The sequence below is a fragment of the Peromyscus leucopus genome, chromosome 1, assembly GCF_004664715.2.
Source record: "Peromyscus leucopus breed LL Stock chromosome 1, UCI_PerLeu_2.1, whole genome shotgun sequence".
Taxonomy (NCBI): domain Eukaryota; kingdom Metazoa; phylum Chordata; class Mammalia; order Rodentia; family Cricetidae; genus Peromyscus; species Peromyscus leucopus.
In genome coordinates this window covers 179,617,029-179,630,825 of record NC_051063.1, presented here as the reverse complement: position 1 = coordinate 179,630,825, position 13,797 = coordinate 179,617,029, and the positions used below count along the sequence as shown (strand labels likewise).

At 42.2% G+C, this 13,797-nt stretch overlaps 1 protein-coding gene across 1 annotated transcript; it reads left to right on the top strand.

The window, feature by feature from the left end:
* The first annotated feature begins 714 nt into the window (after positions 1 to 714).
* On the top strand, positions 715 to 1,748 carry LOC114703934 (vomeronasal type-1 receptor 1-like). Its single transcript, XM_028884981.2, has one exon. It carries the CDS (start codon positions 746 to 748, stop codon positions 1,646 to 1,648), a length of 903 nt encoding a protein of 300 aa, XP_028740814.1. The 5' UTR covers positions 715 to 745; the 3' UTR covers positions 1,649 to 1,748.
* The last annotated feature ends 12,049 nt before the right edge of the window (positions 1,749 to 13,797 follow it).

Sequence of the window (13,797 nt, the reverse complement as noted above, 5' to 3'; positions counted from 1 at the left end):
GGGATTGCTGGTGAGTGCCACCACGCCCAGCTTGGTGGTGCTGACATAGAATCCAGGATGTCTGCATAAGTCAGGCACGCACTCTGCCTACTGAGATACATCTCCAGCCCGTCAGTTTAATCTTTTAAGAAAGGAAGACTTGGGAGCAGGGAGGATGTCTGAATCGGTTAGGAACTCACATTGTAAGCATGAGGACCCAAGCGAGTGTCCTCCACACCCACGTCAAAAGCCAGATGTGACAGCAGTACCTGTAACCTTAGCGCTGGGGAGGTGAAGACAGGAAGGTGCTTGGAGGTTACTGGCCAGCTAGTTTTGTCAGTCAGTGAGCTCCAGGTTCAGTGAGCCACCCTGCCTTTTTTTTTTTTTGGGGGGGGGGCTCTGGCTATCCTGGAACTCACTCTGTAGATCAAGCTGTCCTCGAACTCACAGAGATCCACCTGTCTCTGCCTCCCCAGTGCTCAGATTAAAAGTGTGTGCTACCACCAGCCAGCATGAGAAACACTGTCTTAAAAAAAATAAGGTAGAATACAATAGAAGAAGATACCTAATGTTGACTTCTGACCTCCCCATACATACATGTGGGGCATCCATACATACATGTGTACACACACATGTGACACCTTCCACATCTGCCTACATTCATAAAAATAAATTAATAAAGCCCCTGGATTCACTGGCAGTTGTAATCAAGCACAGTAATATCAATGTTTTTCTCTTCCAGGACACAACCTGGATCTCCATAAACATGGCACAAATGACGGTTGATGATATGGTCCTTAAGGTTGTGTTCCTGCTGCAGGTGGGCACAGGCCTTCTGGCAAACACTTACCTGCTCTTCATGCATAGCTCCATCCTTTTCACAGAGCACAAACCAAAGCCTACAGACCTCATTCTGTCTAATGTGGCCATGGCCAATTCCTTTGTTCTTCTCTCCAAGGGAACACAGCAAATTATGGAAGATATGGGACTTGTGCATGCCCTGGAAGGTTCTGGGTGTCAAGTCTTCTTTTACTTCCATAGGGCGTCTCGAGAACTTTCGCTCTGCACCACCAGCTTGCTGAGCGGCTTTCAGGCAGTCACAATCAGCCCTAGGCATGGGGTGTGGACAAGGCTCAGACGCTGGGTCTCTAGGCATGTTGGCTGCTCCTGCCTCTTCTGCTGGACTTTCAATCTGACTACCAGCACCATCTCTCCCATTGAGATAAAAGTCTTCTGGGATAATAGTAGTGATTCCTCAATGGGGAATGGCATCGCTTGCCAGTATGTGGTTGCCGTGACTGGATTGTATGCAATCCCGTTATCCATTCTGGGTGCCCTGTTGATGACACTTATGGTGGTAGCCAGCATGCACATGGTGTGTCTCCTACACAGACACCACCACAGGGTCCAACATATTCGAAGTTGCAGCCTCAGCCTCACCTCCAGGACCTCTCCAGAGATGAGGGCCACTCACAGCATCCTGCTCTTGGTGGCTGGCTTTATCCCCTTTTACTTCCTCAATTCAATCTACATATTTTATGGTATGAAATCATTTAGCTCCTACTTGTGGCTGCAACACTTCCTGAAGTTTCTTGCTACGTGTTTTCCCTCCCTGAGTCCCTTGGTGCTGATTTTCCAGAACCCCAGAACTCTGAGCTCCTGCTTTTAGATTCTGGGAATGTCCAGCCTAATTGCTGATCCATGGATGAACATCCGTCAGCTCTCACAAGTCTTAAAGGCGTGCGCCACCACTGCCTGGCTCCTTCACCATCTTTTATAAGAAACCATAAGTTCATGTTTTTTTTTTTTTTTAAGATTTATTTATTTATTATGTATACAGCATATATAACTGCAGGCCAGAAGAGGGCACCAGATCTCATTACAGATGCTTGTGAGCCACCATGTGGTTGCTGGGAATTGAACTCAGGACCTCTGGAAGAGCAGTCAGTTTGCTGTGGAGGACCTGGAAGGCTTGTCAAGAGAGGCACCCTTAAACCAAGACACGAGGACAAACACCACTACTTTTAAACCCATGATGCTTGGAGGAATAATAGTTCAGTGTCTTTTAAAATTTTATTTTTATGTCATGGTTTAAAAATTCTTATTGCTTGACAGATGAATGTGTTTATATAGTAAATTTCAGGCCTTGTGTGGAAGCACACGCCTTTAATCCCAGCACTCAGGAACCAGAGGTAGGCAGATCTCTGTGAGTTCAAGGCCAGCATGGTCTACAGCACAGCAAGTTCCAGGGCAGCCAGGGCTACATAATAGACTGTTTCAAAATACCAAAATAAATAATACATTTCAGTCATTTTTCACCCTCACTTCTCTTTCTCCTCCTCTTCCTTCTCCCCTGGAGCCCTTCTTAGCCAGTCTACCCCTTCTTTCACTTCTTCTTGCGTGTGTGGCTCACTGAGTTTAATAAGAGTTTCTTTTTAAAAAGGGGTGTGTGTGTGTGTGTGTGTGTGTGTGTGTGTGTGCGCGCGCGCGCGTGTGCGTGCGCATGTGCCAGTGCTAGCGGAGGCCAGAGCATGGGAGCCTTGGAGCTGGAGTTACAGACAGGTGTGAGCTGTGCTCTATGGTGGGTTCTGGGAATCCAGCTCAGGGCCTCTATAGCAGCAGATGCAGCAGCACTCATGTAGTAATAAAATGTCTATTATAAAATTAGAATTTTGTTTGTAGTCCCCGGGATAAGAACGAAAGGCCTCATGAATGTCAGGCAAGCTCTTTACCATTGAGCCATATCCTCACTCCTACAAAATTGGAGTTTAAGCGCCAGAAAAACTCAGCAACTTTCAGTTCAATTTAAAAAAATTAATGGGGGCTGGAGATATGGCTCAGCATTCACAAGCTACTACTGAATTATGGAGTCATCCCTCCAGGTAAGTCTTTCTTGCCTGAGCAATGGTGGGAGGTTGCTTTCTGGAGCAAGAATAACTTACCAATGCTATCACACTGAAGAAAATGACACCTGTCCCCAACGACTCTTAATAGTCAGTGGTTTTTGTTTTGTTTTGTTGAGATAGGGTCTCCTGAAGCCCAGGATGTCCTTGGACTCACTTTGTAACTGAGGACAACATAAAGACCTTCCACCAAGCTAAAACCTATACAGTGTTTCACTCCTTCCCAACACCTTCTCATGAGGACCAAGACTTCAACTCTTGGGCCATTGCGAGTACATTTAACTTTTTTTTTTTTTTTTGGAGACAAGGTTTCTTTGTGTAGCCCTGGCTGTCCTGGAACTTGCTCTGGAGACCAGGCTGGCTTTGAACTCAGAGATCTGACTGCCTCTTGGCTTCTTAGTACTGGGACTAAAGGCATGTGCCTTCACTACCAGGCTTTCATTTAACATTTAAATGATAGCAGACTTTAAAAAATATTCATGTTGGAACAGGAAACTGAATAAAATAAAATACAAAGGTATAGCATTTGTGTTTATAAAGTGTTTGATTTTTTTTGGGGGGAGGGGCGTCTGTATCATGCAATTTTTGAAGCTACGTGGTTTTAGAAAGTCTAACTACCCTGCTTCAGTATTTTTTCATATCATAGTATTACAGTAATAAAAATTATAACAGTGTATTAAAAACTGTGTGCAGGGGCCCATCAAGGTGATTCAGTGGCTACAGTGATTGCTCCACACACCTGAAAACTGGAGTCAATGGAGTAAACAGACTGCCTACAGAATGCAGGGAAATATTTACCAGCGGTACTTCAGATGGAAGATTAGTATCTGGTATACATAAAGAACTACACAAATTAAACATAAAGATTATCTATTTTTCACTGCAGTATACACACATAGGTAGAGTTTTCCTGTCCCAACTGCCTGCTCCCAAACAACCGACACAGAAGCTTAATATTATTTATAAATGCTCTGCCAATAGTTCAGGCTTATTATCAATAGCTCTTATATTTTAAGTTAACCCATATTCCTTATTTACCCTCTGCCATGTGGTGGTACTTTTATTAGCATGGCACTTCCATCTCCTGCTCCCTTTGTGTGTGGCTGGTGACTCCCCCTGTTCTCCTGACTCCACCCTTTTCCCTCCCATCATTCTCTCTGTATCAGGCTGTCTGGCCCAACCTCTTCTTTCCCTGCTATTGGCCAGTCAGTTTTTTGATTAACAATGAGCATAATCCATAGCATTTCCCCCTTTTTGTCTAATTAAAAAGGAAGGTTTTAACCTTAATATAGTAAAACTATATAAAACAGTTATTAAGAATTATAGTAAAATATCTAATCAATTTGCATTTGGCAAAATTAGAGAAAAAAATAATCTATCTTATCTTGGTGAGTCTAAAGTTTTGTATATAATTTACTTCCTATTATAACTAAGGAAAACTATAATTATAACTATTTAGTCCTCAGCTCCATCAAAGACCCCAGAAGGGTGAAATGCTACCTAATGACAGAGACATCAAGCTACCTGGACAGTCACCCAAAGTTCCTCTGTAACATTGGGTCATCCAACTCTGGCCTACAGGCCTAGCATATCTGACAGACTTTGCTGTGAAGCAGGGAACTTTGAAGGACTGTCCTACCTTGTCTTGGTAAAGTTCAGTAGTCACCTTTTTTGCATCCTGCTGGTCCAGTTTGGATAGTAACTGTCAGCAATTGAGGCAAGGGCAGTTTCTTTGCCCACTTGGCTAACTTTTGCCATAAAGAAAACAAACTCCATATGGACTTTCTTCTATGTCCATCATCCTCTTTGAAGCAATTGGTGCTGCCAGGAGCAGACGGGCCTCACTGTCAAGAAAAGTTTAAGTTCTTGCATGGGACCCGACTAGATCCTTTGCATATGAGATACAGGTGTATAGCTGGGTCTGCTTGAGGGGCCCCTGGCAGTGGGACCAGGATCTATCCTTGGTGCATGAGCAGGCTTTCTGGAGCCCATTACCTATGGTGGGATGTCTTGCTCACTCTTGATGCAGGGGGGAGGGTCTGGTCCTGCCTCAACTGAATGTACCAGGCTTTGCTGACTCCCCATGGGAGAACTTACCCTTTTGGAGGAGGGGATGGGAGGTGAGCTGGGGATGAGGTGGTGGGGGGAGCAGGAGGAGGGATAAGAGGAAGATCTGTGGTTGGTATGTAAACTGAATACAATTTTTTTAATTAAAAAAAGAAGTCTAAGTTCTTAAAAATATTTTAAATGTCATATTCTGTAGGTCTTTGAAGTGTTTGAAGATTGCCTATCTATCTGAAATATATCTCTGTATGACTTTGAAAACCTAACTAACATGACTATAGATTTGCTATTATAGACGACTATTAATCTGTATCTTTTAATTATATTATTTTTTTAAATGAGTTGCATAAACATAATACCCTAAACAAGATTAGAAATACATGCAGTGTAAGAAAATTAACTTTATTTTTTTATATATCTTTTTTTCCTTTTATTTTATTTTACAATACCATTCAGTTCTACATAACAGCTGCAGATTCCCTTGTTCATCCCCCTTCCTGCCCCCTCCCCTTCCCCCCAGCCCACCCTCCATTCCCACCTCCTCCAGGGCAAAGCCTCCCCCGAGGACTGAGATCAACCTGGTAGACTCAGTCCAGGCAGGTCCAGTCCCCTCCTCCCAGATTGAGCCAAGTGTCCCTGCATAAGTCCCAGGTTTCAAACAGCTAACTCATGCAATGAGCACAGGACCTGCAGGGGAGACACCATGATCAAGAAAATTAACTTTAAATTTGTATCAATAAACCCAAATCCATACCAATGTAAAATATGTAAGATTAATAGTTGTTTTTTGGATTAAAGTAGATTCAGTAAACTACCCTTTTATCCTATCATTTCTACCTACAATTCCCAAAGTGTGGAATGGGTGTAATAATCGGGAATTGATTTCAAATAGGTTGTATGGCAGCACAATGGTACTCCATTTATTCAGCCAAAAAGATCAGTATTATGTTATTGGCAAGAGTGTGGGTGGAATTCAGCATCATCATATTAAGGGAAGTTAAATCAGAATAGTAAGACAAGGATGATATCTTCTATCTTAGGTAGAATATAGAAAAAAAGATACAATTAGATGAGGGATTAAAAAAGAGATTTATTTCTATTTTATGTATATGGGTGTTTTGCCTTCATGTACTTAAGTGAACAATGTGCATTCAATGTCTGTGGAGGCCAGAAGAGGGCACAGGATCCCCTGCAGCTATACTTAGAGATGGTTGTGAGCCAAGAAGTGTGTTTCCACTGAAAAAGCAATGTTGTGGAATATTATTTTAAATGTGTAAAGGTGTGTTACATTTGTTTCTGCTGCCTTTGTTAATGATGCAAAGATGTATTACAATAGTTTGATTAAATAAAATTCACTTGGGGTCGGGAGGCTGGGTCTGCCACTAGCTGACAGGAAGTGGTAGGGAGGAGCTAAATGCAGCAGGGTTCTTTAGTAGGGGCTGAGCAAAAGGATGGCCCCTTTCTCAGGAGATGCATGCAAGGAGGGAAGGTTGGCTGTTTGCTATTCAGCCTCTCAGAACTATCAGGATTTCACCTCAACCTTTGAATCTTGAGTTCTATAGGACAGAGATTTAGATGAAGTTTCCTTCAGCAACTGTGATAGAGCTGGTGCCTGAGGGAACAGAATTCCCTCCTGGCTGAGTCCTGTGCATCCGAACTGCTGCTGGTAGCTGTAGAGTTGCAACTGTCGGTTAAGACAGCAGTTGCTCTAGGTGCAACCACTGTATTGAATGCACAACCTCAAAGCATGTGTGCACTTAACTGCTGAGCTATCTCTCCAGCCCTTAGAGAAAACAATCAATTTCTTGGTTTTTCTAGACAGGGCTTTTCTGTGTAGCCCTGGCTGGCCTAGAACTCTGTGTGTAGACCAGGCTGGCCTTGAACTCACAGAGATCTGCTGGCCTCTGCCTCCCAAGTGCTGGGATTAAAGGTGTGTACCACCACTGCCTGGCTCATAATTAAAAATTTTTTGGATTCATTTATTTTATGTATATGAATGTTTTGCTTTCACATGTGTCTGTGTATTATGTTTACCCTGGAACTGTAGTTATGGATGGTTGTGAACAGCTGCGTGGTTGCTGAGAATCCAACCCAGGCCCTTTGTGAGAACAAGTGCTCCTAACCACTGAGCCATCCTTCCAGCCCCTAAATGAAGTTAAGTTCAGAGATGATGGAGATGAAACGGTGGGGTAAGGAAGTGAATACAGAGTAATGGGAGTGTGGATAAAACCAACTACATAATACCCAACTATGAAATATGACAACAAGACAAAGTGATCTACATAATGTATATACACTCACAAAAATGTGGTGGTTTTAAAAGATGCCAAGTGGGAGAGATTTATTTTACAGTTATTTATTTTATGAGTGTGTTGGGGCTTGGGGTTGGAATGAGTGCTGATGCCCACATGTGCAGGTCAGAGGAGAACTTGGAGTTGTGCTCTCTCCTACCATGTGAGGTGTTTTACCAAGCTTGGTAAGTGGCAAGTGCCTTTACCTGCTAAGCCAACTCATCAGCCTTCAAATCCCATGGTTTTATAGTTGAAATCTACATAGGCATTAAACCTAGAGAGTCTATGTGAACCATTTGAAAGGTTTGATCCAAGAGGAAAGGCAAGAACACATTGATGTTCGAGGTGCACATTTTAGGGTTTCTGAGTTATTGGCAAAATTTTGATAAAGAACTTGGGTTGGGTATACTTGCACAGACCATTTATTTTTAGGATTGCAATATACATTGAGTAGGAATATTTAACAACACCAATATTTGAGCAACCTCTACCTTCTTACTGTAGTAAACAACTTTAAAATAGAGCTTCAAGCCAACAATGTGTGTTACAACTGCGACTGATCCCTGTTCTGTAGATCAAAGTCAAACCCACATCCTGGCGTCATGTCCTCTGTGGAGCATGAGGGACTTTAAAGCACACTGTAAGAGCAGTGGCCTCGGGTGTAACAGTGAGAGTGTTCTCTGTGGCCCTGCTCAGTGCTCCGCTTGTTCCAAGGGCTGTCCTAATTCCCACAGTGGCACAAGAACTTTTAATGACTCAAGTTTTGGAAGTTTACTTTATGATGTAGTTCAACTTGGGAAAATGCACATCGTTGACAGATACTTTGCACTTTTAGCTTAATCAAGTCATCCGAGATATGTGTTGCATCTGGAAGAGAGATGTTTTCATCTGGGTGCATCAAAGGATGTTCAGTAAATAAGGTCATTAACATCATAGGTGACAAGCTGGTTTATGTGCACTGGGAGGAAGAGTCCTGTTATGTTGCCGAAGGGCTTCTCTGCAGGTTCCACCAAGCCTCACAGTCCCACAGTCCACGTATAAAATAATCACTCAGACGCTTATATCACTTATAAACTGTATGGCCGTGGCAGGCTTCTTGCTAACTGTTTTTATATCTTAAATTAACCCATTTTTATAAATCTATACCTTGCCACGTGGCTGGTGGCTTACCGGCGTCTTTACATGCTGCTTATCCTGGCGGTGGCTGCAGTGTCTCTCCCCTTCTTCCTGTTTCCCCAATTCTCCTCTCTCCTTGTCCCACCTATTCTTCCTGTCTGGTCACTGGCCATCACTGTTTTATATATAGAGAGTAATATCCACAACACTGTTATCCTGGCCTTGATTTAGCCCTTGATTTGTCTTAGTGTTCAGAGCAAGAGGGAGATTTGGCCACATTCCCACCACTCCTCTTTTCCAGTTTGACTTTGATTTTTTTTTTTTTTTTAGTATTTTCTCATACATGTATATATATATTTTTTGAGACAGGGTTTCTCTGTGTAGTTTTGGTGCCTCTCCTGGATCTCACTCTGTAGACCAGGCTGGCCTTGAACTCACAGAGATCCACTTGGCTCTGCCTCCTGAGTGCTGGGATTAAAGGTGTGTACCACCACCGCCCAGCCTTTAATAGACACTTTTACTGTTTTCTGTCTTTATTACTACTTCAACATGTCTTTTGGCCACTATTCAATTTCGTATGGGAGGATTATCTAGTGCTTCAATGAATTCTAAAACATTTCACGTAAAGTTTGGTCTCCAACTTACTGTTATCTATTAGATTTCTTCTCTGATTTCAAGGATGAGACTGTAAATGCAGTCTGCAGATAATAGACGTTTTCTTACTGTGAAATCACTGCTGAATGTAAGTGTAGAGCATAACCACTGTGTTCCATTCCTGAATAGAATGAAGCAACTCAGGAACCTATTTTTCATACATCACCGCAGTCATGGAGGTGTAGAGACACTTCTACCACACTGGAGAGATGGCTAAGCAGGTATGAGCACCTACTATGTGACCTTAAATCTCCAGCACCTCCATAAAAAGCTGGATGTGGTCCTGTGCACCTGTAACCCTGGTGCTGGGAGAAGGAAATAGGGAGAAAAGGCAGGAGGAATTCTGGGGCTTGATGCTCTTCAGGCTAGCTCTAGGTTCAGTGAGAGAGTCAGTCTCAAGGCAATAAAGTGGACAGAGACTGAGCAGGACACCTGACAACCTCCTCTGGCCTCTGTACCTGCACACACATATGTGCACATATGGGGCCCCAGACATATACCATAATTATCTCACACACAGCACACAGCACAATATACCATACACATACTGCACACACAAAGACAGATATAGAGACATACAGACAGACAGACAGACAGACACACACACATATATATACCATACACATGTACACACATACTGTGCGCGCGCACACACACACACACACACACACACACACACACACACACACACACCACTATCCTTAACACTTAAACAATGACATGAGTACAATAAAGCAAAAAGGATATCCAAAAACCTTACAAATCCAAAAAACAAAAACCAGACAAACAAAAAACTCCTACCCTGAAATAAAGCAAATACAAAAAATTTTCTTTTCCAAATATAAGCCTGTAAAAATGTTTTACATGGGGATGGAGAGATAGCTCAGTGGTTAAGAGCACTGACTGCTCTTCCAAAGGACTTGGTTTGATTCCCAGCACTCACATGGCAGCTCAAGACTGTAACTACAGTTCCAGGGGATCCAATACCCTCACACAGACATACATACAGGCAAAACACCAATGCACATAAAAATACATAAAGAAATAAAAAAATGTTTTATATGTTGCTGGGTATTGATGCCTTTAATCCCAGCACTTGGGAGGCAGAAGCAGGTAGGTGGATTTCTGTGAGTTCTGCGTCAGCCTTGTTGACAGAGTGAGTTCCAGGACAGACAGGGCAACACAGAGAATCTCTATTTTGAAAATTTAAAAAAAAAAGTTTTGTATGGCTGAAACCAGGCAATACTCTCATATCACAATTATGTAGAGTTCTTTTTTCTTTTTTCTTTTATTAAATTTTCTATTACAGCTGGGCAGTGATGGCGCATGCCTTTAATCCCAGCACTCGGGAGGCAGTGCCAAGCAGACCTCTGTGAGTTCGAGGCCAGCCTGGACTACAGAGTGAGTTCCAGGAAAGGTGCAAAGCTACACAGAGAAACTCTGTCTCGAAAAACCAAAAAATTTTTTTCTATTAATTTTACATAATTACAGATTGCACTCTCCTCCGTCCTCCCACTCCAGCCCCCAGCCTTCCCCACCATTCCACCTCCCTTTCCCCCATCCTCCAAGGCAAGGTTTCCCATGAGGAGTCAGCAGAGCCTGGTGCTTTCAGTTGAGGCAGGTCCAGGCCCCTCCTTGAGGCACCAAGGCTGCAAAAGGTGTTCCACCAAAGGGAGCCTGCCCATGCACCAGGGATGAAAGCTGATACCATTGCCTGGGGGCCCCACATATAGTTCAAGCTAAACAACTGTCTTGCCTATCTTAGTCCAGTACCATGGGGGCTCCATAGTTCATGAGTTCCCACTAGTTTGGCTTGGTCATCTCTGTATGTTTCCCCATCATGATCTAGATGTCCCTTGCTCATAGAATCCCTCCTGTCTCTCATCGATTGGATTTCTGGAGCTCAGCCTGGCACCCGGCCATGGATCTCTGCATCTGCTTTCATCATTCACTGGATGAGGGTTCACTCATGACAGTTAGGGTATTCAGCCATCTGATCACCAGAGTAGGCCAGTTCAGGCACCCTCTCGACTATTGCCAGGAGTCTAAGGTGGGGTCATCCTCGTGGATTCCTGGGAACTTCCCTAGCACTCTGTTTCTCCCTATTCCCATGGTGTCTTCATTTATCATGGTCTCTCTTTCCTTGCTCTCTCACTCTGTCCCTGTTCCAGCTTGAACATCCCATTCCCCTATCTTCCCATCCCCCATCCCTTACCCTTCATTACACTCCTCATCCCCAGTTTGTTCACATAGATCTCATCTATTTCTTCTTCACTGGGTGATCCCTGCATCCTTCCTAGGGTCCTCCCAGCTGGCTAGCCTCCCTGGAGCTGTGGGTTGAAGTCTGGTTATCCTTTGCTTTATATCTAGTATCCACTTATGAGTGAGTACATACCATGTTTGTCCTTTTGAGTCTGGTTTACCTCACTCAGGATGATAATTTCTAGTTCCATCCATTTGCCTGCAAATTTCATCATGTCATTGTTTTTCTCTGCTGAATAGTACTCCATTGTGTATGTGTACCACATTTTCTTAATCCATTTTTCAGTTGAGGGGCATCTAGGTTGTTTCCAGGTTCTGGCTATTATGAATAATGTTGTTATGAACATAGTTGAGCAAAAGTCCTTACGGTATGATTGAGCATTCTTTGGGTATACCAAGAGTGGTATAGCTGGGACTTGAGGAAGATTGATTCCCAGTTTTTTGAGAAACCACCATACAGATTTCCAAAGTGGCTGCATAAGTTTGCATTCCCACCAACAGTGGAGGAGTGTTCGCCTTGCTCCACATCCTCTCCAACATAAGCTGTCTTCAGTGTTTGTGATCTTAGCCATTCTGACAGGTGTAAGATGGTACCTCAGAGTTGTTTTGATTTGTATTTCCCTGATGACTAAGATGTTGAACAATTTCTTAAATGTCTTTTAGCCATTTGAGATTCTTCTGTTGAGAATTCTCTGTTTAGCTCTGTAGCCCAATTTTTTAATTGGATTGTTAGGTATTTTGATGTCAGGTTTCTTGAGTTCTTTATATATTCTGGAGATCAGCTCTCTGTCAGATGTGGGGTTGGTGAAGATCTTTTCCCATTCTGTAGGCGGCCTTTTTGTCTTATTGACTGTGTCCTTTGCCCTACAAAAGCTTCTCAGTTGTTGCTCTCAGTGTCTGTGCTTCTGGTGTTACATTTAGGAAGTGATCTCTGGTGCCAATGCGTTCAACACTCCTTCCTACTTTCTCTTCTATCAGGTTCAGAGTAAGTGGATTTATGTTGAAGTCTTTGATCCACTTGAACTTGTGCATGGTGACAGATATGGATCTATTTGCAGTCTTCTATATGTTGACATCCAGTTATACCAGCACAATTGTTGAAGATGCTTTCTTTTTTCCATTGTACAGTTTTGGCTTCTTTGTCAAAAACTAGGTGTTCATATATGTGTGGATTAATTTCAGGGTCTTCAAATTCTATTCCATTGGTCCACCTGTCAGTTTTATGCCAATACCAAGCTGTTTTTATTACTATAGCTCTATAGTAGAACTTGAAGTCAGGGATTGTGATGCCTCCAGAGGTTGCTTTATTGTACAGGATTCTTTTAGCTATCCTACGTGTTTTGTTTTTCCATATGAAGTTGAGTATTGTTCTTATGAGGTTGTTAAGAACTGTGTAGGGATTTTGATGGGCATTGCATTGAATCTGTAGATTGCTTTTGGTAAAATTGCCATTTTTACTATGTTAATCCTACCTATCCATGAGCATGGGAGATCTTTCCATTTTCTTACTTCTTCAATTTCTTTCTTCAGAGACTTAAAGTTCTTATTATACAGGTCCTTCATTAGCTTAGTTAGAGTTACCCCAAGGTATTTTATATTATTTGTGGCTATTGTAAAGATGTTTCTCTGATTTCTTTCTCAGCCCGTTTATCATTTGTATATAGGAGGGGTACTGATTTTTATGAGTTATCTTAGATTAATCGTGTATCCTGCCACATTACTGAAGGAGTTTATCAGCTGTAGGAGTTCCCTGGTAGAATTTTTGGGGTCATTTATGTATATTATCATATTGTCTACAATCAGTGAAAGTTTGACTTCTTCCTTTCCAATTTGTATCCCCTTGATCTCCTTCTGTGGTTTATTGCTCTAGCTAGAACTTCAAGTATTATATTAAATAAATATGGGGAGAGTGGATAGTCTTGTCTTGTTTCTGATTTTAGTGAAATCGCTTTGAGTTTCTCTCCATTTAATTTGATGTTGACTGTTGACTTTCTGTAAATTGCCTTTATTACATTTAGGTATGTTCCTTATATTCCTGATCTCTCTAGGACTTTTATCATGAAGGGGTGTTGGATTTTGTCAAAGACTTTTTCAGCATCTAATGAGATGAGCATGTGGTTTTTTTTTCTTTCAGTTTGTTTATATGGTGCATTACATTGACAGATTTTCATATGTTGAACCATCCTTGCATCCCTGGGATGAAGCCTACTTGGTCATGGTGGGTAATCTTTTTGATGTGTTCTTGGATTTTGTTTGTCAATATTTTATTGAATATTTTTGCATCAATGTTCATGAGGGGGATTGGTCTGTAATTCTCTTTCTTTGCTACATCTTTGTGTGGCTTGGGTATCAGGATAACTGTAGCCTCATAAAAAGAGTTTGGTAATGTTCCTTCTGTTTCTATTGTGAGGAACAATTTGAAGAGTATTAGAATTAGCTCTTCTTTGAAAATCTGGTAGAATTCTGTCTTGAAACCATCTGGTCCTGGGCTTTTTTTTTTTTTTTTTGGTTGGGGGATTTTTTTTTTT

Excerpts from the sequence above, each read along its gene's own strand:
- LOC114703934 (XM_028884981.2), top strand. The coding sequence starts at position 746 with ATGGCACAAATGACGGTTGATGATATGGTCCTTAAGGTTGTGTTCCTG.